Consider the following 27,100-nt stretch of genomic DNA (forward strand, 5'->3'; position numbering starts at 1 on the left):
TTCCCCATAGTGGAATCCTTTCTCATTTTTTTTAAAAAATACTTATAGATAGTCTATAGTTCCAGACTCCCGACCGCAGATCTCCCAAAACACTATTATAATCAATTACATGGACGACAAAGCTATCGTATAAATTGACAAAAAAACCTCTAACTGTCTCTGGACAGTGTTACTATTTATACTCATCTAAACTTAATGTCTGAATGGTACACAAAATGGCACATCAAATCTAATTCTTATAAATTAGTTCATAGGTATAACATTCACTCTATGACACTGAAAAGCCCTATCCCCACAACTGACACAGTTAGACACTTACTAGGCCTAAACATAGATAAGTGCCTCACTTAAAAAAGTCATATCTTAATTCAGAGACTTACCTTAAACGCCTTTCTTCGCAGGTTACGAACATTACTTATAAACAATGAACATTCAACATAGGTACTTGATTAAAAGTTAAAGTTCTTATATGTATAAAACATTACTTAAACCACTATGGACCTATAAATTCAACTATATGGGGTATACTGCAAAAGTTTTAAAGACCAATGAAGTTCAATAATTCCAAAATATTGATCGTTATAAGATATGACGAATACCTCACTTTTTATATCTAATAACACTTTACATAATATTATCTATCAATGAAAACAGTATTAGAAGAAGCTGTACGCTTCTACAAAAACTTTCGTACCTACCTGTCTCCAAATACACCAAAATCTCAATCATAAAAAACCTATCCTCTCAAATCTTACTCTAACCAGCCCCAGACATAGTCTAAAAAGGAACTGGTACAATGGCTTGTTAGGAAACCAAGGTAATTATAGGAAAATTATAGGTATATAGTTTATACGTATACATATTTAATATAATATAAATATTAAATATAGAGTTTCGAAGTTTATTTTTTTATTAGGTTTTCTCTGTTTGTATTTTCGGTGCATCCATAGTACTTTTGGCAAGTTGTTCGTATTACCATTTTACTTAATAATATTGTTTTCAGCCCATTTTCCCGCCTTTCTCGTATTTTCTTCGCTCCATTTTTCTGTTTTTCTCGCGTTTTTTTTGTTCCATTTCTCTCTCCACCTCGCGTTGTTTTAGTTCTATCTCACGTCTTTGCTGTTCTCTTTGTCTGTCTCTTTCACGTTTATGTTGCTCTCTTTGTCTTTCCGAATAGCGTTTTATTCTTTCCTCTTCACGCATTAGTCGCTCCTTCACTCTTTTTTCTTCACACATTCGTCGCTCCCTTTCACGTTCTCGTCGCTTCATCTCTCTTTCCGCCTCACGGATTTGTCGCTCCTTTTCACGTTGTATTCGTTCTCTTTCCCTTTCTTCATCGCGCTGTTTCCTCTCTTTTTCTCTCTGTATTCATATATCTTCTTTTTTTTCTTTATTATTGATTTTTCATCGGCCGTTAATCGTCGACAACTTTTTAGACCTGTAATCCAAAATCCATTTATATCTGAAATAATAAATAATAGTAAAATAAATATAACAATTGGATATATTATATAATAGGTAATTCATGTTTAAGTCTTGATAACCTTAATGTATAACAAAAGCTATACATATATATGATGTATCGTCCACGTTACTTCGCATGTACGAATACATCATGGTCATAACTCATAAGATAAATTTTACAGTCAACTTACGATGTAACGAAAATTTCAATAAAACGAATAAAACTGCCGTTCCCTTGAAAATCTCGCGATATAATGAAAAATTAAATGTATAAAACGAAGTTCTTTTGCAGGCTAAAGCTCTTGTGATATAATAAATTGTTACACATTTTTAATTACGTTTGCTAGTGTTAAATGATTAGAAAATATATAATTAATTAAAAAATAAATAGCTTGTTATTACAGAGTTCGTTTCAACACAATAAAATATAGGTAATTCATGTCGATAATAATAAGCAAAATCAAGTTTCCGCGCTATCTATAAGTTATTTACAGAAACAAAACATGGATGATAGTGTATTTTGTAACATTCGAAATTTGGACATCACTATTAAGTAACCGAATTTTGAATTTTCTTTTAAATCTCGTTAAAAAAATTTTGTTAGTTTTTAGTCTTGATATTACAAACTTATACCTCGATTCCTTGAAATTCATTACCTTTATGGCTTTATCACAAGTTAACTGTATTGTCTGACAAGCGTCTAGAGACAGAGAACCGAATGGAATCAAAATGGCGGATTTTATTATCATTATTATCAGCTATCACAGATTTTATTATCAGTTATCACTATCATTAGAAAAAACACAATTTGATAACAGACTTATAATTATAATAATTATTAATTATTATTTAATATTTATTATTTTAATTCCACATTTCCACCATGTGGAGAAGATGTGACTTTTATGCAGTTCTTTTATTTTTATTTTTATGTGATCTTAGCTTGATAGATCACAATTGATCTGTCAATAGAACGATCTCGAATAAACTTCATTAAAGCATACAAAGACTTATCAAGGCGTTTCACCTTTTTCCCCTGTAAGTAAATATGCTTCAATGTCCGATGCATTCATTCTATATGCATGTTCGTATAACTCCAGCATGAATTCGATGATCTCGAATAGAGATGAAGAAAGGAGACACAGCACAAGTACAAGCATTTTTATATTGTTCTAGGGTATAAGTGTAATATGATTTGATATCAATATGCATAAATAAAATAATAATTAATAATAAGTTGTTAATAAACAAAAAAGTATTATATAAAAATCAATTCTTCGTCAAATCATAATAAATAGTCATGTATAAATAAAATAATAATTAATAAGTCGTTAATAAACAAAAAAGTATTATATAAAAATCAATTCTTCGTCAAATCATAATAAATAGTCATGTATAAATAAAATAATAATTAATAAGTCGTTAATAAACAAAAAAGTATTATATAAAAATCAATTCTTCGTCAAATCATAATAAATAGTCATGTATAAATAAAATAATAATTAATCAGTCGTTAATAAACAAAAAAGTATTATATAAAAATCAATTCTTCGTCAAATCATAATAAATAGTCATGTATAAATAAAATAATAATTAATAGTCGTTAATAAACAAAAAAGTATTATATAAAAATCAATTCTTCGTCAAATCATAATAAATAGTCATGTATAAATAAAATAATAATTAATAAGTCGTTAATAAACAAAAAAGTATTATATAAAAATCAATTCTTCGTCAAATCATAATAAATAGTCATGTATAAATAAAATAATAATTAATCAGTCGTTAATAAACAAAAAAGTATTATATAAAAATCAATTCTTCGTCAAATCATAATAAATAGTCATGTATAAATAAAATAATAATTAATAAGTCGTTAATAAACAAAAAAGTATTATATAAAAATCAATTCTTCGTCAAATCATAATAAATAGTCATGTATAAATAAAATAATAATTAATCAGTCGTTAATAAACAAAAAATATATAAAATAAATTGGTAAGAATCATTAAGCAGTATTATTTTTGAGTATTAATGATGCACTGATCTGATTTTGTTCTATTCTGCTTGGTGTTTCTAATACCTTTTCTAATGTTTTTCTTGTTTTCTTGGTTGAGTATAAACGGCGTTGCGGTATGATTTTTTTATTTGTTGGCGATGTCTGAGAAGTTTTACTTTTTAAGTTTGTTGTATTTGACTTGTTTCTTATTGCTGTTAATGTTGGTATTATAGGTAAAAAAGATTTTTTCAATACATTTAATTCTTCAATGGTTGATATTTCATTCAACATTTTATTGAATGACTCTTGTACCTTCCTTTTTTCCAATTCTAATGAATGTTGGCTTGTAATGGTTGAATTATTTAATTGACATACAATATTAGAAGTTTCATTGTCATGCTCATCTTCTGTGTTACTGTTAGGCACGTTATGCATGTGATTGTCCACAGCTAAACAATTTGTTGACGTTCCATTATTTTCATGATTATATTGAAATCTGCAAACTAAATGAATATGTTTGCACATATTCCACTTAATTGCACTATCTATACAAGAGCATGTATAACAATGAATGCAAGAAAGACAATCCTGGCATTGTATTTGACAATCACAGAAAGTTTTAAGTCTGTTCACTCTATACATTTCACTATATCTTTCCGACACAATGTCCCAACTATCTTCTGTCGCTTTCATAACCATTTCATGTGACATTTCTAGGCTGTGTTTGTGCCTTTTACGCAATTCTTTTATTTTTGATGTGATTTTTCCTTTATGAATCACAATTAATCTGTCAATAGAACGATCTCGAATAAACTTCATTAAAGCATACAAAGACTTATCAAGGCGTTTCACCTTTTTCCCCTGTAAGTAAATATGCTTCAATGTCCGATGCATTCGTTCTATATGCATGTTCGTATTAACTCCAGCATGAATTCGATGACAGTATGCCCATGATTGAACGCAATTTCCATAGTGGCCCACAAAATAGTTAGCAAATTCATTGGTTTGTTCATCAGCTGACATTTGACTAATAGCACTTTCAAAAATGTTTTCAAATGCTTTAGGATCTTGTTCATGCAATAATGTTCTTATAATTTTATAAACTTCGGCTTGTTTTTCCTTAGATTTAACTTTAGTCAAATTTTTCCTCCATGCTCGATCTACGTGCCATGTACAATATAATCTAAATGTTGGTTGTTTCATTTCAACCAACCATGCGTTAAAAAAACATTCGGCCATATCAGACATTCACAAGCATAATAATACATCAAATTGATTATAGGTATATTTAAACTACAATTTATTAATTTAAAGTAAACAAAATTGTTTGCTTTGGAACTGAAAGTATAGTTTGAATGGTCATTACCAATACTTTCATCAAAATATAATGTTAGCAGTAAAAATAAAGTTTTTTTTTGGGGGGGGGGGATCTATCACCCCTTAATTTTGTCCCTGATTTTGGACAAATTATGTTTATTTATTATGAAACAGAAGAAAACAACAACTGAATCACAAAACATTGCAGTTACCTAACAATTTCAGACATAGTAAAAGAATCATATTCAAAGAAAAATAATTTTGGATAAATTATGTTTATTTATTTAACACAAAACAAAACAACAATAACACAATTAATTCACAGGTAAAGCCATAGATATTTTTAATACTTTATAACAAAAGTCACATGTAAATATGTACAAGTCTTTATATTTTTCTCTATATAATGGGTACTATTTCATCTACTTTTAAAAGAGTGTGATTTTTCAATATATTATGAGCTTTCAAGATTTTAAAAATTTAAATTTGCTTCCAATTCAATGCATTTCAATTCATTAGCTTCAGACATGTTTGAAAATAAATCTAATAAGTGAAAATAAAAAAAGATTTTTTTTTCTTTTTAACAGAACTACAGAAATCACAAACATGAAAAAATAAAAAATAAATTTAATTATATAAAAAAATACCTTGTAAAATTTGTGTCAAGCAAAAGCAAAGCAAGGTATTGAACCGAATACTAATAAAACTAACTATACTCTATAGTTTATAGTGACAAAATACAAATGCCTGTGTCTGTGCTCTATAGTAACTGGTGTTAAAAAGCAAGACATATAAAGAAAAGATATAAGATATAATTTTATCTTAACATTGAATTTAACCTCAAGGTCAGTTTAGCTAAAGATTAGTTATCTTTGTTAGATTTCAGTTCTTTACAAGATTGTAAAACTATTTATAACTTTATAAGTAATGAGTTAAAATTAATTGATGTATTTCCAATGTCTTGTATAAATCCTATAGTATATTGTATTTTTTAACTAAGAAACAATAAATTAACAATATATATATATATATATATATTTGATTAATATTAAAAATGTATTCATAGTACATACTATATTATACATTTTATTTATAATATAATATTAATTATTTCATTAATATTCATTCATAATATAATCATTAAACAATTAAATATTATACTAAAAAAAAGTATAATTAATAATAGTAATAATAATAATGATGATTTTAATAATAATCTTAATAATAAATAATAATTAATTAATAATTATTATAATTATAAGTCTGTTATCAAATTGTGTTTTTTCTAATGATAGTGATAACTGATAATAAAATCTGTGATAGCTGATAATAATGATAATAAAATCCGCCATTTTGATTCCATTCGGTTCTCTGTCTCTAGACGCTTGTTATTGTCTGTATTTATAAAAATAATGCATTTAAAGATAATCAAAAGTCTTGAATAATTCGATGAATACATTGGTTTCAATTTAATCAACTATATCGTTTACAATTATTTTATTTCATAACTATTATTGTATAAATTAATCAAATTCAATTAGGTATTATACTATTATTTGTAGTTACATAATTATAATTTTAAATAGTACTCTACACATTAACTGTACGTACTGTACTGTGTCGTGTGGCCGAGGCTAGAATTATATTTGTTCCATTTGAAAAATTTACCTTATCAAAATATATCATTTATTATTAACGCAGTATAGACCATATTCATTAAAATTTAAATTTAAAATACATAAATATAAAATTAAAAAAAAAACTACAATCACTTTTTGTTTTTGTTAAATCTTATGGACTTCTGTGGTAGGTGTATACTTTATACTCTAGTTAATTTGTTGGTAGGTAATCGATATTATATATTAGTTATTAAGTACCTATTATTAATAATAATATATAAAAGATAATTTAAGGCGTGTCATATGTTAAAAAATAGTTTGTATTTTTAATAAGTTACAAAATAAAATAACTAAGTTTATCACCATAATATCATACTGTAGAATATATTGTATTCTAACATCTAATTTATATTTACTTTAACTTTTAAGTAAAGTGTCTTTATTAGATATACTTTTCTCGCGTGTCTCATATCTTAAATATATTTATCCACTAAATTTGCATACAGACTTATTGTAATAAATAAATTACAGTTTGTTTTAAATACAGTTAAAGAAAGAAAATATTTACTTAAAACTTTCCGTCCTCCAAAAATTATTTCAAGTTTAGTATTTAAATATGATTTTCCATCAATAGAGAAAAATTATATTCTGAAATTAAATTTTATAAAATAACACGCAATTTAAAACGAATTTCTAACTTACGAGGATACATGTACCGCGGAAATAATCACTAAATAAAGAGATGTGTAAAATGGATTTATAGTATAGTGCTTCATATTCATCATTATAAAAAATCACAATTTTATTGTGTGCTTAATGTCATCACTGTTTTATTATATACTGATAGTTTACTACTATATGTCATATTGCCAAGTGTTATATACTGCAAACTAGATTTAGATATTTAGATTCATTATTTTAATTAAAAAATCACAATTATATTGTGTACATTTGTTTGACTGCATAGGTACTAATGTTATTTTTTGCTCATTAAGAAGACAACAACTGTTTTTAAATAATTATAGATAAATATGACATATGTTATATATTGTAAATTAAATGTAGAATAATATTCTTCTAAGTAAAATAACTAAAATTTTAACAAGTTCGGCAATCTAAAGTATTAAAAAAAATACACTATGCACGATGCACCGTATTTTTCGAGCATTTGGTAAATAATGTGAAACCAAATATAATAATACACCCAAGAGCAATTATAACTGACTAGTTGGATGCAGTAATAATGCAATTATACTATTTTTTCGATTTTATACTTCTATATCTACTACTATAATAGTATAATATATTCAAATAGTTTGCCAAACTATATGTTTTCAGTTTTAATTTTCATTAAATTTTAAACTTATACATTTGAATCCCTATATGGCACATATCAAGTTTTAAGTTGGGGTGTTAAAATAATTTTGTTAAAAGCCTATTAATAAGATATCGTTTACATACAGCATTTTCTTTTTTTTTAAGTATTTTTTATTGAATCAATAACTAATAATATAATAAGACAATTAGTAAATATTATTATAACATTTTCAACAGTTATAAAAACAATTTATTCAATGTTAAATTTTCGATATAAAATCAGAAATTTATATGATTAATCAAAAATCCAAATTATTAGTCAATATCAGTGGTTCTCAACGGTGGCAATGTCGCTGCCTCTTTAGTGAAGGGTTACCGAGGGAAGTGAACTAGTTTTGAGTGATGGTTAGGGGATGGTGAACTTTCTGAGCATATTGTATTTACATTAAAACTTAAAAACTGAAAGCAACGCACAAGATTTATCTGCAATTGTTTCCATTCATCAATTTATTTATAATATAAATTCTCGTGATTTTAAATATATATCTTATAATATCAAAGCGTCAAACGTATTTGCTTATCAGTAATCGTTCTAAAACTTGTTATATACTCCTGGTTTTTTCTCTTACTATACTTTATAGTATAATATAATATAATATATTTATATGGTTAATTTAATAAAATTAAAAATAAAATATATAATTTATAATTCATCTTATATAATAATATAAAATACAACATAAATATATGATAAGAGAATGTATATAAACTATACCTAAGTTATAATGCCGTAGTAGTTTTCTTTTGGTTTAACCTTTAACGCATTTTACCGTAGTTCTATAGAACAGAATGTTGTGATATAAAATATAAAAACTATTTAATTTTATTGATAGTTAATAACTTAAACCTAAAATGCTTAAAAGTAGCTATTAGTTACCCATTAGATTACCCACTTGGCACTTAACAACATCCATTGTGTGTAAAGTATATACATAATAGTATAACCTATTGTAATAATCTTCATTAATAGTGTTGAAAATAGAAATATATAATATTATATAAAATGATGTAATAGATAATATTCACATCTAGGTAAACAACAAGTGTATGATATCCAAGGGTCATTGCCAAATTGTAAATAGATTCATCATTATCAGCAATCTGTAGTGGCATGATCTCAGATCTAGATATAAAAGGACGCGAGAATTAGGTTTTAGTCAGTCTTGGTCTTAGACACGAGTGATACACATATTACACGTTAAGATTTTATTTGTTAAAATTTAATAAAGTTACATTTATTTGATATTGTGTTGCTTTATTTCGCCATCCACGATTGAACACTAAACATTACTTTAAGCTTAGCACGCTAGTACATATTGGTGGCAGCGATGTGCCAGAACTTCAAGCATCAATCAATTTGGTCAAAATAAAATCAAGTCTAAATCAAGTAAACAAAGTCGAGTCGAAATTAATAGCAAAACCTCGATTCAAATAATAACTAATCTTCAGTTTACGATTTTATTTTTATTTATTTTTTGTTTAACCGAAATAATTTTATATTTATTGTCCGTCCTGGCTTTGTTTTATTAATTTTGCACAAAATTAAAGAATATTGGACTGGTTTAAGTAATAACTTTACTCGCTTTATATTAAATTTACAAAAATTAATATTTATTTCACCAACTTCACCTGATTATATTCTCTTTGTTTGAACTGACTTTATATTATGAATATCCGAACTTTTATTTGTATTTCCATCTTTATTTCATTTCTCATTTATCCTGCCTCTATTTATTGTGATAGAGAAGTTCTTGATGATAATTGGTATGATAAGGTCTTAAATGCTTGGAAGGTCACAAGCAGCCCCTTTTGTGCTGCGTCCTGTTTTGAAATCTCACCTTTATGCGCTACTTGTCTTGGTGTTAGGATCTATCATGTAATTAAGGAGGCTCCCGGTCCCAGACCTTATTCTAGTTGGAGTGATTTCTTTGGTGGCAACGGAAATATGGGCTGAAATCTCATTTATTATGTTCAACAATATCAACTTTGTAATATCAACTCGATCAAATTATCAATTTAGTAATCATATTTAATAATCAAATCATCAATTTAGCAATGCCAAACTCAAACATAATGTCAAACAATATCAATTTAGCATGATACTTTAATTAAAATCATTTCTTCTATTAATTTAGCAATATCAATTGATAATCAAATCATCAATTTAGCAATGTAAAAAATATGTACACCTACTATAGAAACAATACCGCCTCCTGTACCAATATGAGATTATAATTTAAGAAAAACTGATAATATACACAATTAAGGAAACCGAGGTAATCATTAAGGAAAATTATTTTATACAACATTATTCTACGGTTGGAGGAATGTAATAATTCTCATTAATAGTATTGAAAATATAAGTGTATAATATTATATAAAATGATGTAATAGATAATATTCACATCTAGGTAAACAACAAGTGTATGATGTCCAAGGGTCATTGCCAAATTGTAAATAGATTCATCATTGTCAGCAATCTATGTAATGGCGTGATCTCAGATTTAGATATAAAAGGACGTGAGAAATATTAGGCTTTAGTCAATCTTGGTCTTAGACATGAGTGATACACATATTACACGTTAAGATTTTATTTGTTAAAATTTAATAAAATTACATTAATTTTATATTGTGTTGCATTATTTCGCCATCCACGATTGAACAGTACTTTAAGCTTAACACACCATTACACGATCCTAAATATTAATTATTATTGTTTAATAATAACAATACTATTAATTTTCTTTAAATAACTTAAAAATAAAGTCTTATTATATCATTTAATTCTTCGAATTATTTGATTTTGCATTATTTCTTATTAAATAAATTAAATCCTATTTTTTTATAGTATTATATCAATATGATATATGATAATATTATTTATAAATGTATGGTCTGATAACGATAACTGAATGACGTAGGTAATAATTGACAGTATCTAGGTGACATCAAATACTAAAAATACTATATTTTATTGTGTTTGTAGTAGTGGCGGCGCCAGGGATGGGCCAGGGTAGGCCCGGACCCATCTTAAAATGTCGCCCCCCCCCCCCCCCGGTGGCCCACCTCAAAATTTAAATTTAATCATATTCAAATATTAAAAAAATATCTCATGAATCATGGTTTATTAGAATATGAAAATATTAAGTCATAATGTATTAATGTATGGTGTGAAACTGTGAACAACATTTTGGAATGGGTTGAAAACTATGCACTATATGCTTTCAAGCCTCACAAATAACGTGTATTGTATTTGTCAGCGGCTGAATACGAAAATAATAAGTTATAAATAAAATATTAATCAATGTTACTAATAATTTTGTTAAAAATTCCATGAACCACGGGTTTTGATTATAAACGAACTATGATAAAGAAAATACAATGAGGAAAAATTCTGCCTAGCTTAAGCATAATAATTGTTATAGAAAAATTTGAAACAATATCATTAAATATTGACGATATAATCAATAATTTTGCTGAATGTCATTACAATAGAAGGATTTTATTAAAATATCTAAATTATTTATATTATTATGAATTTTATTGCTGTTTTTCTTAACTTAAATGTTATCTACAAACTACATGTATTTTATTGGTAGTTATAAAATATATTGAGGTATTTTATTGTTCTTATTATTTCCAATTCATTTTTATTAAGTCAACAAATAATCATGGGCGTAGGTAAGGGGGGTGTTTTGGGTGTTCAAACACCTCCCGAAATTAAAGATAAAACAATTTTAAAATATATATTGTGAATTAAATTTAATGTATATCTAGACCAAAATCCCCTCCGAAAATATTTTCTATTTATGCTCATGCTAATAGTCAATATTAAAAATTCTTTATTATTCAATTTAAACTTAAGTCTTTAAATATAGTTGTTTTTGATTTTTATCTTAAAAAGTTATAATATTATAATTTTTTTTTTTTTATATAATAAAATATGTTCATTGAATTGTTTATTTGAATTGGTACTATAATATATAATGTTTATTGACAGTTTAAAATATTTGTAGTTATGTTTTCAATAGTTTTAGAGACTCAATTTTACTACAATTGATGCCTGATAGTGTGCTCAGTATTGAGTGTAATTTTGGGTTAGGGAGTATACAAATTAAAAAATGTTTACACGATTAGATATTTTGTTAGGAAATAAATACTGTTTAATTATAATTTAATTGTTAACAAATCATTGGTTTAGTACCTAGTTTACACGATTAAGTATAAAAAAAATTTGAAGTGATGTGGGTTGACCCCCCCCCTACACAAATGCCTGTCATCACTATTGTTTATATATATACATATATATAAATCTATATGATATATCTAAGATATATATATCTCAAGTCAACAATTTGGCCCTCCCTAATAAATTTTGGCTTTAACCACCTGGTATTAAAATTCTGGTGACGCCACTGGTTTGTAGTGATAATTCCATGCCATGGTTTACTATTTTAAAAATAGTAACATATAAGTATAATATGGAAACCGTAGTCCATATTCTAAGCCAAGTATTTATAGGTCTATGATGAAAACTCATAATATTATTATTAATAACATTATAATATTGTACACTTCACAAATAACATTTCTGAATTAATTTATATTGAATATAGGTAATTAAGTATAATTCTATAATTTCAAATTTATGAAAAAATTGTATTTAGGTAATTATAATTATATTTTTATATTTTGAATGCATTTGATAAAATTAAATAGTGTACCTACATTCTATAGTAGTATGTGGTACTGTGTATATAATTGTATATACGATATTGTATATTGTATATATTCAATATAATATATTAGTCATATTACTATGTAATATATATGTAATAGTCCACATAAAACGGTTATTTTGGACAAATACACATTAAGTAGACAATTAATAAGAAAAACTATTAACTAAGCTTCATTACATATGAATTATACTAATCTAATTAGTAAAACACACAAAATTCGTCGTAGCGCAGAAATGGTTTAACTCCTTGAGATTCGGCATCAGTATTCAACTCAAACTGTAGTTGATAAGACAAAAAAAAAATAATAAAATTATAGATAAATTTATTGTAATTTAAAAAGAAAAAAGTAAGTCAGCGCATTTCGGTGGTGGATGTTTGTCCATCGTCCCTTTGGTCCTCGAACAGGATAGTGTAATTTTACTGTAAGTATTCGGTTTGAATGCAATATGATTCCATTCGATATAAAAGCGATTCTGAGCGGACGAAGGAATCTTTTTTATTCAATTATTCTATTCGTTTCTATGATGATAAACAAAGCCGTAATTATTTTATACTTCATAATCGTGAAGTTGTACATTTTTTCTCCTTTAACCGTTTTTATTTTGAGTATCATTTCGAAAGTCGAAAAATGACCTCTTTAAAGTATCAGCTCAAGAACTTTACCTTTCAGAAAATATGCTACACTTGTACTTTTGAGCAAATTTAGGGGGAGAAAAAGTGTTTACAGAATAAAAAAGAAATAAACATCACTGTAAAACCAATACATTCATCGCTCCGCTCAGAATCTAAAATAACACATATTTTATAACAGTATACATCCATTTATACAAAAGTACAAAATAAATGTATTTACGTATTATATTTTTTTCTGTGCGTGTGTATATATCATTAAACTCCCCCGGAAAGCAAAATTTTTGAGATTTACCGTGGACATTTTTGTTTATAAATAGTTGATTTTGGTTAATAAATAAACAAATATTAATAAATTTTTTAATTTAACATAAAATTATTTATTATTGAAGACAATTTCTGTCGGGCATGGGCGTCCTCTGCAGACATTTTTCTAGGGGGGTGGCAAAATTTTTTTTTATCTGAATACATAGGTAGACCTATTTTTAGAAGCTTATTTTTCATTGGGAATTTTACCAATTGCTGTGGAAATAACATTATTTCAGGGGAGGGGGGGGGGTAAGTGCCCTATCTTGCCCCCCTTAGGGACGTCCATGTTGTCGGGTCAACTAGTTAATATAAATATACTAATTCTATTAAAAAAATTTACGAGCAATGAGCTCGAAAATTATGAAGCGCTGGAAAACGGTGACTAAAAGAAAAAAAATTACTTAAAAGAGCAGGAACTAATCTAAAGAGAAAAAAAATATGTTTTTGTATATCTAATATTTTCCAATATATTTTATTTATTTTTTTATATTAAAAGAATCTCAATAATAAAATCTAATTAAATACTGCCGACCTGTCCTAAACAATTCTGCATATTATAAGATAATTTATAAAAATAATTTTATACTTAGGTACTGCAAGAAATACAAGGTTAGAATTAATATACTAGTTTATAAATTGTTATAAGTTTATAACATTATTGTTGAATACAATAATATATTAATTGTAGTTTATTTGTATAATTATCATTAGAATTTAATTAAATTTAATTAAATAATATAATTATTGATCTATAAATTAAAATTTTTATTAAAACACTTGAGTAGTTAAGTGGCTCGCATTTGTAGATGAGCTTCAATAAAAAACAAAATATACTTGGATGATTAATTCGCACTAGCGTGTTCTAGATTTATTATTATTTGTTTTATTAACAAATTGTGAAAAATGTTCTATAAACTAAGAAAATGCTTTAAAATCGTAAAAAAATGAAAAAAAAATTTCTTTAAATTATCAATATCATATATTAAAATGATCGTATATTGGTATATTTCTGGTAAAACCAAAGTAACTGTTTTCAAACCAATTATTATGTAAATATATATGATATATATTGATTCGGGGAGGAAATGACTTAGTACGGGGGTGGGGAAATGTCCAGTACCGATAAAATTTCCGGGGGGGGGAAGGTTTATTGTTTATTCCTTTTTACTTTTAAGTAGTATGAGATAGATAATTTACTTATATAGAAATTTGAGCAAATATTTTAGCAATTATGAATGAAAATAAATCATTATTTATAAATCCATGGTATTTTTCTGTATTAAAATGAAATATTTTACCCTTTAATAGCGGGGGTAACGTCAAACACGACGGCTCATTTTTACGGCCGAGTTCGCGCTCCAGTATATCTTATCTATTTAAGTGTAAGATAATAAACTTTATAGATAAGAGACAGTTCTCATCTAATATCTATAATCTATATTATTATTATCTCTCCATTTTAAAAATGTCAACATTAAATATCAAAATGTTTTAATATTTTTTTAATTAATGAATAATTATGGTTTCCAATTAAATTGTACAACAAAATGACAAACACCAATATAGACTAAAATGTACACTTTTAATCGATTAGAGTTTCAACAGTTATACCTTATAACTTAATAACTAACGAGCAAATACAATGATTGAATTTAATACCCTATTTTTTTGTGTTTTTTCCATCTTATTGTATTCTTTAAAATGGTGAGTTAATTCCACTTTTGTTGTTCAATTATTAATTAATTTCTGTCAACTCATTAAATTTTTTAAATTTAGGTTGTTACCCAAAGCCATCAGTTTATATCTCAAATACAAATATTGTTTAAATGTAAAAATTGGCACAGCTGGTATATTTTCATTGCAAGATATAATTTTCTTAAAAAATGGCTATTCAGTGGTATGTTATAAACAATTTATACAATTCTAGTTGAAACTTTAATGGATTATTATTTTTAACAGCACATTGATAATATTGGTTTTCGGAGTAGCTTTATTAGCAGTGAAGTCAATAAATTGGTATGTCTTGTAGCTCGTGATGTAAGGATTGAGAAAAACATAGAATGGAATTGTTCAACTGTTAAAAATCAAAATCAAAGCAAAAATAAAATCGAAGATATACTGCCTATTATCATGAAATTTGCACAAGTACACAAAATGATGTAATATTATTGAAAATATAATTTTAACTTTTCTTATTAGTTTTTAGCTGTTCGAATTAGTCGGATATCTATCATGTCGTTACAACCAAATACTCCTGAATGGCTCTTCATAGTATCAGTTATAGACCTCCACTTGGATGCATCTGTCATTGGATCATCCAGGCAATTATTAGCTAATGTTAATGCTCCACACGCAGAAGCAAAATTACTTCGTCATCCTATGAATCCAAACTCATGTTGTTTAGCAAAGATTACTGTTAATGTATGCGCTGAAAGCATATTAGATACACATGAACCTTTATCCATCCAGTCACTAATGTTAAAACTAGACAAATCAAAAATTGTACTAAATAAAGGTTTATATAGTTTTATTCAAAATAATAGTGCCAGTTCTACATTGTCTAAAAAAAATGAAGAACATAGTAATTTGGATATGATTGCAAAAGACATTCCACTTTGTATACCACCATTAATACCTAAAGTTAGTATGATTATTTATACTGATTAGTTAATTTTTAATTATTAATATTTAATTGTGTTAATTGTATAGAAAATAAAAATACATCTAGAAGAGCTTACAATTGTTGATGTAAAAGAGAATTTAGTTACAGAGATGAAAGGAGAATTGAAATTATTAACTATAGAAAATCTTATCATTCCTGATGACAATGATCATTCAATAAAACAAAGTAACATAATATAAAATTGATGAAGTATAATAATATTTTTTATGATAAAATCAATAATTTTGTAGGTAATCTTTCATTAAAAGTAAATTTTGAAAGTTTGTGTTTGATTGGTCATGAAGAAACATACATATCACTAGAAAAGTTTTCATTTGAATCTAAGGTATACATTTGTTTAAAATTAATTATTCAATAGAATATTACTTTTAATTTAATTTTCTTTTTTTTCTAGTACTTTAAAAAATCATTGAAGTTTGATCTAAAGATAAATAACGTTTATACTTTATATTCACATGATGATATTTACCAATGGTATACTTCTTATACTGATCAAATGTTGAATCCACATCAGGTAAAATATGATTTCCCTCTTATATATGTATATGTCCAATCAAACTATTCTTAATGTTAATATATATAATGTAGTTGTTGTAGAAGCAATATTCTTTTATACTTTTATATTATTTATTATTTTGTTATTTTATCAATGTAAACTCAATTATCGTACTTGTTTATACTTTATACTAACTGTAAACTTGTTCAAACTTAAAATTGTTGTTCAAGTAGTTAAACAAAAATAAGTATTATTGTCTACTGCACTCTTGTCGTCTATTACACATGTTTCTACACATCATATGCAGTCTACCGCATACCAGTCATCTGCCATACATCTATATAATATATCAAAGGCGGCCAAACAGTCGATCGCGACAGTTTCAAAGTCGATCATGTTGGAATTTATTTTAGGGCTATGCGCCCTATATTTCATAATAATATTATAGTTATTCAATAATAAAAAAAATCGAAATGAAGTCGATCCTCAAAGGTGAAGTATATTTTTAGTAGATCGTGACCAAAAAAAAGTTTGGCCACCGCTGTAATATATTATATGGTTATTCCAAATGATTTGACGGCGATAAGATTTATCCTAATAACTATGCTATAATAATAATATAATACTATATTCTAACTTAGTCACCTAGATCTAACGTAGAAGATAATCAGTTACAGTTTAGTTTGTGCTGTAATAGGTGATACATTTTTCTGCACTCAACTGAAGGGTACATATCTAAAACTTTCAACCGTTAACCCAATTTTTTGTTAATCCCACCAGTGGTGGATAGAAAATTTATGGGAAGCTTTAAAACTTTGAATAAATAAAAAAATTCATGGTACATCACCATCATTGCTGCTCTCATATTTGATGGAACAGTGGTGGTGTCTTAAAAACAATATTTGAAATATTATTATCATTATTTGAATGTTTTTTAAAATATATTAAAATATACCTATAATTTAAATAATAAAACTAATAGTCACTTTTAATTTTCAATACATATTGATATATTATAATGCAGGGGTGGCCAAATCGTGTCTCGCTAGCCGCATGCGGCTCGCCACATAGACTTTTGCGGCTTGCATCTTATCTCATTTTTACAAAAAAATTTTTTTACATGTATTTATGTATTATATGTATATATGACTTTTTTTTTACATTTTGGCTCTTCTATATTTATTAATACATTTGGTGGCTCGCGAGACTCTTCTCGCTGGCCACCCCTGTTATAATGCATTAATGCATACTTTTTATTATTGTGACGTGTATTTTTGAATTATTACAATAATTGTGTATTATTAATTAATGTATTATAATCTTACATTTGTATTCATTTATGAATATTTTACTTATGTGGTAGACATTTAAAAACATGAGTGGTAAATTGCATATGACAAGACTACCCAAAAATACATTTATATGTTTTTATTGTTTATAATTGAGATATTTGTATTCTTTAACTTTATTTATTATTTTTTTTTTTTTAACAATATTTACATTAATAATTAAAAACATCTATTGAACGAACATATTAAATTTTAAGATATTTAATTAATACTAATTAGATATTAATGCATATTGATTATTATTTATTTATTTAGTTAAATCATTGTGATTATAGAACCCCAAATAACTATAAAGCTTTATTCCACATACCATTCCGTCCATACCTACTAGTCTTTAACATTGTTTTCATAATAAATTATTATTATAAATATGTTTTGTTTTAGTTGAAATCGACTTCACCTTTACCAGCAAATAAATTATTGATATCACAAAACAGTCCAATGGATGATATCAGTATAGATTTATTGGTGCAGTTTTTAAATGTTACCACAACATTTAGACTTGGTTCAGAATGCGCATCTGTTAGTTTAAATAAATTTAAGCTAATGTTATCTTGTAATCCAATTCTAAGTTTGTATCCATAATTTCCATAATTTTATTTCAATTTAATATTATAAATTTAATGTATTTGTTTAATTAGGGATGGAAAATCATGCTAAAGTGTTTACAAATTGGCATGTTGGGTTGTATCACAGAAAATGGACTAGTGACTTAATGTTAGAAACTGTGCGTTGTTGGTTAAAACCATTCACAAACACTGAATACAGCCCGGGCATGAAAAAATGTCATTCTTGGGGTACACCTTTGTTCATTGGCCTAGTTTTAGTACAGGTAATTTGTATAATTCTAATTTTAAGACTCAATACATTTTTTCTGTTTTTTTTTTTTGCTTTGTTAATTATTAGATTAAAAATTCTATCCCATCAAATGCACCTAAACTTAATGTTTTACTTGACACTGTACGTTTTGAATGGAGTCCACCACTTGCTCAGTTCATATTAAGGGCACATAATTCTATACAGCAGTAAGTTATATATTTTGTATTTATTCAAGATGTGGGATTTTATTATTATCTTGTGTATTGATTGTAAAGCATTAATTTTTGTTAATGATTATGTATTTTATACTTTTAAAGAGTTGTTTCTGCTTTGGAAATAAATTTAAAATATGAAAGTAATCAATCTGATCAACAATCTTCTATAGCTAAGACAATTGCAACTAGTGTTTCTGTAACAAATGCAAATATTTTCCTTATAGCAGATAAAAAAAGTATGTTTCTTATCAACTTTCAAAATAAACATATAATACATTTCTTATTTATTTGATATATAGTTTGTGTTTTGGTACGCGTGGATACTATTTCTGTAGACATTGGAACTACTAGGATAATTTGTGCTATTGAAGGTTTTAAATGCGATTCTTTAGTACCAACTAAATACCATTATGTTTGCACATCTTCTGATGATATTAAGGTACTTTCTTCATTTTCATTTTCATTATTTATTTGAATTCTTAAAAAATATACTTTATTTAAAATTTAAAACTTATATAGAGCTGGTGGCTTCACATAAAATCATTAAAATTGGAAAAAATACTGGAAACTAAAGAAACATTGATTGAAATCAATGAAATATTTGAATGTCGATGGAGTGCAAATGTTCACCTCAAATTATTAACTATATTTACAGATATATCTGATTTAAAAAATCATTTGGGTAATACTATAGTTTTATAAGAATAATATGTTTTTTTTAAACATTAGCTATGTGTATTTAATTTTAGAACATTTTAATGTCTTACAGGTATTTGTTCTATTAAAGATCCAAACAATTCAACATTTGTTGACATTAAATTATATGTTAAATCAAAATTCAAATTTTCAATGAAAGTTTCTTCTGCTCATTATTTATTATTTTCAACTGGTAAAAATAGTATTTCATTATTTAGCATTTCAAATTAATACTTAGTAATTTTTATTTTATTTTCAGAGAATTTAACTTATGTTAAAAAAGATGGTAACTTGCGTCATCTTGAAAGCAAAAGTTTCAAAATTGCTGTTGATCAGTTTAATATATTTACTGTAAAAGGTTTTAAAATGTTAAAAACAAATATTAATAAGGAAGTTCAAGCTGAGAGACAAAATTCTGAAGGGTTAATAACTGAAGCGAACAATATATGGTGACTAAAAAATGAGAATGAAAATATTAAATATTGATTTACAACATTACATTTTTTTAATAGGGATGTGTCTATTGAAAACTTAAAAATGGTATTTCCTTATGGTTTTGAATTTTATAGTATTTTTCAAGGTGAATTCATTAGTATTTTTAAATGGTTAAAATTAATTCATAAAAAACCAAAACTCCAACCTGAACCTCTTCCAAGTGATATAGTTTTAAAAGTAAAAGTTATTAGATTATTGAGTCAATTTGTATTTACTTTGTATCAATATATCTAATTACAGGTTCAAGAATTCATTTTTGAATTAAGTGATGATGATTTTGAAGTAAAGCTCAGAGATAATTATGAATTACTCGAAGATGAATATAAAGAAAGTTTAAAACGTCAGAAAATGCTTGAAACTAAAGTATCTGAAGTGGTCAAAGATCGTTTACTTTTACCAGCAGGCAAAGTTGAAGAGTTGTTAACTAGTTTGCAAAAGATGAATGCTCAAATATACATACAACGTTCAAAACAAATGAAACAACAAGCACCTGTACGAACTCGTTTATTTTCGTGGACTATGTGTGATCTTTGTATTATTATTTTGGCTGATGAATCTATGCATACACCTCAAAAAGTTGTCAATCATATATGTGAAATGGATGCAGATAGCTTATGGCCTGAGGAAGGCTTAGAATTTTGTATTCTTTGGTGTCGAATGATTTTTGCAAGTTGTGCTGAATGGAAATTTCAACTTAGAGATTTTCCTCAAACTTGGCTTGATATTAGAAAATTACAACTTTGGGGAAAATTAGCTGGTGCTGAACAAGAACCAACAGCCCGAGGCAATATATTTAACAATAAATATTATTTTAATATTATATTATTTTCTATCATGTTTACGTTATAGACCATAATTATTAAATAATATTATTTTAAGTATCTGATTTTTATGTTTAGCTAAAAGAAGTGTAACCATTGAATTAAGTGATCCTTTTGGTGATGTGACAATTGAAAGAGGAATGACTTCATTGAAGTATTATTATGACCTAAATTGTGAAGTTGATAAGTATACATATTCATTTGGTCCATGTTGGGAACCTGTTATTGCACAGTGCAAACTATGTATTTATATAATATTACATATTAATTATTAATGTATGTAATTTAATTCAAAATTTAAATTATTTTATATAGGTTTAGAAAAAGTGTTGGGTTCTAGTAGAGATCCAAGTCCACCATTACCATTTTGGGATAAAATCAGATTAATATATCACGGACGCCTGACAATGGTTGTGAATGAATTAAAAGTGAAATTACATGCATCTCTTGATCCATACAACACTACTGAAGAAATGGAATTAAATTGGTATAATATTGCTATGGATTGGACCAATGGTAATTTAATTTTTAGTTATAAATTTTATATTTTTAACTTTTTAACTTACATTTTTAACAAATTTTTTTTTCTAGCCAAGTTTATTCTAAAAGGTCATTTAAAAGTTCTTGTACGGACAGCTTCTAAATATGATGATGTATGTTTATTAAATCTTCCAAATTTAAAATTAAGCATCAAGTTAAAATGGTCTTGTCTGGGTGATCCTAATGACCACTATTCAGTTATGCCTTGTGCACCAGATAAATTACCAGAATATTCTAGCAATCAAGTAAGTTTTCATAAAAATTATTATTTAAAAATATTAGTAATTTTATATGAAGTGTTTTTTTATTTAGGAACATGACTCATTTAGAGCATTTCGTTCACAAAATCTCAATGTTAGTCTTTCTATTGAAACCAAACCAGAGTCAAATACTGGGTCTCCACATACAGATACTGATTATCCTGTTGCTCTCTTATACGGCAGTACATTAAAGTAAATAAACAATTATATAATATATAAAATAAATATTAATTTTCATGCCTATGCTATGTAATTTTTTGTTATTTCAGGTGGTTTGAAAACTTAAAATTGATATTATCTGGTGTTACAAGGCCTACCAGGCGTGGTCCATTATTTAATAACAACCGACATCGAAAATTAACATTGAGTCGACACTATAGAAAAGTTCATTTATGTGTGTCTTTACAACATTTTCAAGTACACTATTGGATGTCATTTGCTTTACAACGAGGATTTGAACTTTTTGGCCAACGAATATCTACAAGTTCAGAACATACTCTTAACTTAACATCAAATTTTGAAGATGACTTAAAGCACCGTTCACGACCTGTTTGGTCTGTTGGTTATATGAATTGTGAATTAATGGATACAGAAATATGGTTAAAAAGTGCCCTACAATCTGAACAAGAAGAAGAAGATGTAAAATCAATACAATTATTAAAAAAAATAAACAATTAACTTATTTTGTTTCACAATTTAGGCTGAAATTAAGGAAAAACCCGTTGAAAAATGTTATTTATTAAGTGTGAGTAAAGTTTCATATGGGAGAGAAACTACTGGTACATGTGAAGCTGATGGCAGTCCAACTCCGATTCATAGATTAGTTGTTTATCATTTAAAAGGAGCTTGGACAACAAGAAATAGAGATGTAGCTTTTGCATTATTCAACTCTTTAGTAAAGAATCAGGTATCCCATTATATTTTTAAAAAGAGAAATTATTCATGTTTAAGTATTTAACACACTAATTTAAATGCATTCATATTACAGAAATTAAAAAAAAATCTATCTACAGAGGCATTGAAAGGGTTTTGTTTGAATGACAATGGATGTACACCAATGAAGAATCGTACAAGGAATGCAGATTCTACAGAGCAAACTACACCATTATCATCAGTTACATCTGTTGCATCATCTACTTGTCAAGCTAGTCCATCTCCAATGTCCAAACTTCAATGTGGTGGTCAAGCTGCTACCATGCTTCAGCAACTTATATCTGAGGTAGATAATAAACCTGTTGTTTTCAGTGATGACCTTTCTATGCAAGTAACTAGGGAACGAAGATTACAAGGATTATCTGGATGCCAGCAAGATGATGTTCTTTATAAGAATTGGTTGAGTAAGTTTTGTTTGTTAGACTTGCCACTTATATATTTTTTTTATGATTTAATTAATTTATCAAAAATTATTATTTTAGTTGCCTTAATAAATAGCCAAGTGTTACTTAAAGGATGTGAAACTAAAGGATATGTAATAGTGAGCGCAGCTAAAGCTGAAATATTACAAAGAATTCACTGTCCAGTATGGAAAGATCATTCATTAGTATCTAAAACTACTTGGGTCGGCACTTTAGATAGTATGCAGTATTATGCTACAGTTAGTGCTGGAAAAACTGATTTTATTGATGGTAAAATAGAATAATAAAAATAAATTAAGTTCTGTATTAAAATTAAAATGTGTATTGAATATTTAATAGAAAATATTATGTGGTTAAATGTTGAGAATATACAAGAAAAAGATATAGACAGTACAGTAATATCTGACCTTCCTGACTTACCACATCTTGTTGGAAGTGGTCATAGTGTTGGAGGTGTAGTCAGTGAAACTGTTGGTGCAAGTAATGTTGGGGAAAATTCTCCATTACAGGTAAATTGGCTAAGAATTACTGATGCTATTTAATAAACTGTATTATTATATTTTGTATATCATTGTTAGCTTCAAAGAATTGTTTCACGATGTAAATGTGAATTTTTTTATGCGGGTCACGGTGAGAGTAGTTTAAATCCAACACATTTAACTGAAGTACCACCACCACCAACTGCTACACCTGATGTTGTTGGTGATCCAGATTTACATGAACCAGTGGATGCATTTACTCTTATGCATCATGATTTAGATGTTTGCACCAATTCTCTTCAGGTATTAAATCTAAATATATATATATTTATTACTAATATGTTATTATTTTCACTTTTTAACTTTTAATTATAGTATGCTATGATCTTGGATATTGTGAATAACTTGTTATTATATGTGGAACCACGTAGAAAAGAAGCTTATGAACGTTTACAAAGAATGCGTTTTCAACTACAACTTCAAAGTAGTCAAGACCATAGACAACCTATTCAACAGCTACAAAACCACGTTAGGTAAATTGTCTCTTTTAAAGAATATTGAAAAACAAAATTATCAAATTAATTTTATTGTAGGTGTCTGGTTGCAAAATTACGAAGATTAGAAAAAGAAATATTTTTATTAAAAAAAGAAGAAGATTGGCAAAATGAAGAATTGTTGTCTTCAGAAATTAGAAGTTTAGAAAAACAAGTAAGTAAACAAATCAACAGTTTTTTTTAAGAAAGTCTTGAAAGAAACATCACAGTATGTAAATTACCATTTTAAATTATTAGATGAATGAATTAAAAGATCAATTAAACTCTGAAAGTGAAGAATTAGATATGATGGTGTCTTGTTATAAAGAAACACAACTTAGAGCAACTCAAAAATTAGCTACATTACGAGGTGATAAACCAAGTGTTGTACCTTCTAGAGCCAATGAAATATGCTTTAAACACGCACAGTGGAGATTAACAGAAAATGATGGTCAACTGGGAATTGCGGACTTAGTACTTAGTAATTTCTTGTACGTCTAGAAATATTATACCTCAAATAAGTATTTTTAACATTCTCACCTCTTATACCTCTATTATAGATACACAAAAAATTCCAAAAGTGATGATTCAGTTGAGCATTTATTAGAATTAGGATATATTAGAATGACAAATCTTCTTGCCAATGAATTGTACAAAGAAGTAATTGTGCCCACAGAAATTCAAAACAACATGCCAGTTGATGATCGAAAGGTTGAATATTTTACTTTTAAAGATTATTTAACTTTTTACAAACTTCAAAATTATATTATATGTTTAGAGAGCAGTAAGAATATTTTGCCGAGAAAAAGCTCCTGTGGGAGGTATATCAGTGAAAGAACATTTTGAAATAAATGTGGTACCATTAACGATTGGTAATTAGTAATTACTAATGTATTTTTTTTAATTAAAATAAATATTAATTTTATAATTATTTAAATAGGTATGACCAAAAAATTTTATAGTACTATGATGAGATTTTGTTTTTCTGAAAGAGATCCTGAAAATATAGAGGCTGAAACAGATGAAAAAAATTCAACTAAAGGGAAAAAGAACAAAGAAAGTAATTTTTATGTTCCAATTGAACATAAAGATGATGTTGAAAAAATGAAGGTAAAATTACTCAGAGTGTATCTCTATATTGACAGTTTATAATTGAATATAATAATTCTCTAATACTTTAATACAATTCCTATTTGACTTAGGAAAGAGCTGAAAAAAACAAATTATTTATTTACATTAAAATACCAGAAGTACCTGTGAAAGTTAGTTATAAAGGTAACAAAGAAAAAAATTTGGAAGACATTAGAGATTTCAGTTTAGTAATTCCTACAATTGAATACCATAATGTTACGTGGACGTGGTTAGATCTTTGCCAAGCTATGAAAACTGATAGTAGAAGAGTAATACTATCCCAGGTTTGTTCTTAGTACTTTAATGTTATTTCCGATTGTCTTACTATCATTAGATATTAAATATGAAAAAAAATCTATGCACAATACTATAAAAAATTTTAATTATTTGAAGATATTAAATAATACATTGCATATAGGCTATTAAACACAAGTTGCAAATAAAGACTAACAAAGCAATAGCAGATGGTGGTGCATCACCACAAGAAGAAGATAAAGCTCGAATGCTGTTTGGCAGTAAATTAGTGGTAAATATAATTTATTATTATGTATTGTCACAATATTATACTGTTAATTAACTGTATTAACAATATCAAAATATTGTTTAGTTGAATTTTTAATAATATATTAATTATTCTTTTTTCTTTTCTAGCGCAATGAACATAGAAATTCAAAACGTGGTATACTAAAATTTCCTAAATAGAAATTGTATAAATTTATTTATTTTTTTGTATAAACTCTGTGATATTGAATTTTGTTACCTAAAATTATATTTGTTTAAGAAACATTTAAAATATTTTTATCTTATAACAAAAATATTTAATTAACTATTAGAGCTCTGAAGTTATACTTTTTTTTTAGAAGAAAGATAATTTTTTTTTTTTTTTGCAAAGTACAAATATATTCAAGAATTTGGTACTTGTTATTTAATTATTACAATTATAGTATTTCATAAATTTAAATAAAAATTTTATCCTAAAAACATAAATTGAAGTCACCAAATAAATTATCATTATTTCTATTAACTATTGACCATTCAAAATGTTGAAATGATTTCAAATTTATTATATCTATGGTAATGAGCAATAGTAAATTTGATAATAAGTAATGACTTATCAATTACAAGGTACACTAGACTCCAACAATATAGCAGAACAATATTACATGCCCACTTTTTTTATAACTAAGTTGAAATACAATAACTCCTAATTCTTAATTATTATAAAACAAAATACTATAAAGTATTAATACTATATAGTATTAGTAATAATGGGGACGAGGTGGCCGTGCGATCTAAGGCGTCGGTTGCGGCGCAGCCGGTCGTTGGTTCGATCCGCGGTCACCGGGTGGCATTTTTCTTCGGGCAAGTCACGGTGTCCGGAGAATAAGTGCCGCCATCCCCCACCCCGGGGCATGGCAGAAACCTACGGGTGCCCCATTAGAAATTCTGCCAAATAGGCGTCCGAACTAGGCCTTCGGGCCTACTCCCGGACTTAATACGCCATACGAAATAATAAGTAATAATTACAACTCTTAGGTGTGTAGTATTAGCTATTAAAGGGATGAAGGACAGAAATATTAATTATACATTTTTATTGTAAGTACTTAACATATTTTTTCAATTTATCAAAAACTGTCATCTAGCAATTGCAATGTATTTTAATAATTAAAACAGTTGTTACTAATGTAAGTAATATAAAAATAAAATATTTAAACTTTATTTTGTTTAATGTATTGGTTTAAATGATTTAATATAAATTACTTCATTTTAT

General features: G+C 26.6%; 1 protein-coding gene and 1 pseudogene across 1 annotated transcript; one reads left to right on the plus strand and one right to left on the minus strand.

Annotated features, from left to right (window-relative positions):
• Positions 1 to 999: 999 nt before the first annotated feature.
• LOC114124260 (zinc finger CCCH domain-containing protein 13-like) lies at positions 1,000 to 7,175 on the minus strand (annotated as a pseudogene).
• A 7,696-nt stretch (positions 7,176 to 14,871) lies between these two features.
• On the plus strand, positions 14,872 to 27,048 carry LOC114124255 (protein KIAA0100). Its single transcript, XM_027987443.2, has 36 exons — positions 14,872 to 15,161; positions 15,234 to 15,354; positions 15,417 to 15,602; positions 15,657 to 16,097; positions 16,167 to 16,305; positions 16,371 to 16,465; positions 16,535 to 16,654; positions 18,370 to 18,556; positions 18,627 to 18,817; positions 18,892 to 19,010; positions 19,122 to 19,255; positions 19,319 to 19,458; positions 19,539 to 19,701; positions 19,789 to 19,908; positions 19,975 to 20,164; positions 20,228 to 20,387; positions 20,451 to 20,994; positions 21,110 to 21,274; positions 21,347 to 21,547; positions 21,623 to 21,816; positions 21,884 to 22,023; positions 22,101 to 22,470; positions 22,532 to 22,738; positions 22,820 to 23,168; positions 23,247 to 23,456; positions 23,526 to 23,695; positions 23,765 to 23,968; positions 24,041 to 24,198; positions 24,259 to 24,373; positions 24,457 to 24,689; positions 24,759 to 24,909; positions 24,977 to 25,070; positions 25,139 to 25,308; positions 25,401 to 25,613; positions 25,748 to 25,855; positions 25,981 to 27,048. Exons 1-36 carry the CDS (start codon positions 15,100 to 15,102, stop codon positions 26,029 to 26,031), a joined length of 6,615 nt encoding a protein of 2,204 aa, XP_027843244.2. The 5' UTR covers positions 14,872 to 15,099; the 3' UTR covers positions 26,032 to 27,048.
• The last annotated feature ends 52 nt before the right edge of the window (positions 27,049 to 27,100 follow it).

This window comes from Aphis gossypii, chromosome 2, assembly GCF_020184175.1.
Source record: "Aphis gossypii isolate Hap1 chromosome 2, ASM2018417v2, whole genome shotgun sequence".
Lineage (NCBI taxonomy): Eukaryota > Metazoa > Arthropoda > Insecta > Hemiptera > Aphididae > Aphis > Aphis gossypii.

What these genes read in the sequence shown, in the direction of transcription:
- LOC114124255 (XM_027987443.2), top strand. Translation starts at nt 15,100, where the DNA reads ATGATTGAATTTAATACCCTATTTTTTTGTGTTTTTTCCATCTTATTG. An exon ending in TTATTGTATTCTTTAAAATG is followed by an intron (nt 15,162 to 15,233) that starts GTGAGTTAATTC and finishes TTTTAAATTTAG; the next exon opens with GTTGTTACCCAAAGCCATCA. An exon ending in TGCTATGGATTGGACCAATG is followed by an intron (nt 21,548 to 21,622) that starts GTAATTTAATTT and finishes TTTTTTTTCTAG; the next exon opens with CCAAGTTTATTCTAAAAGGT.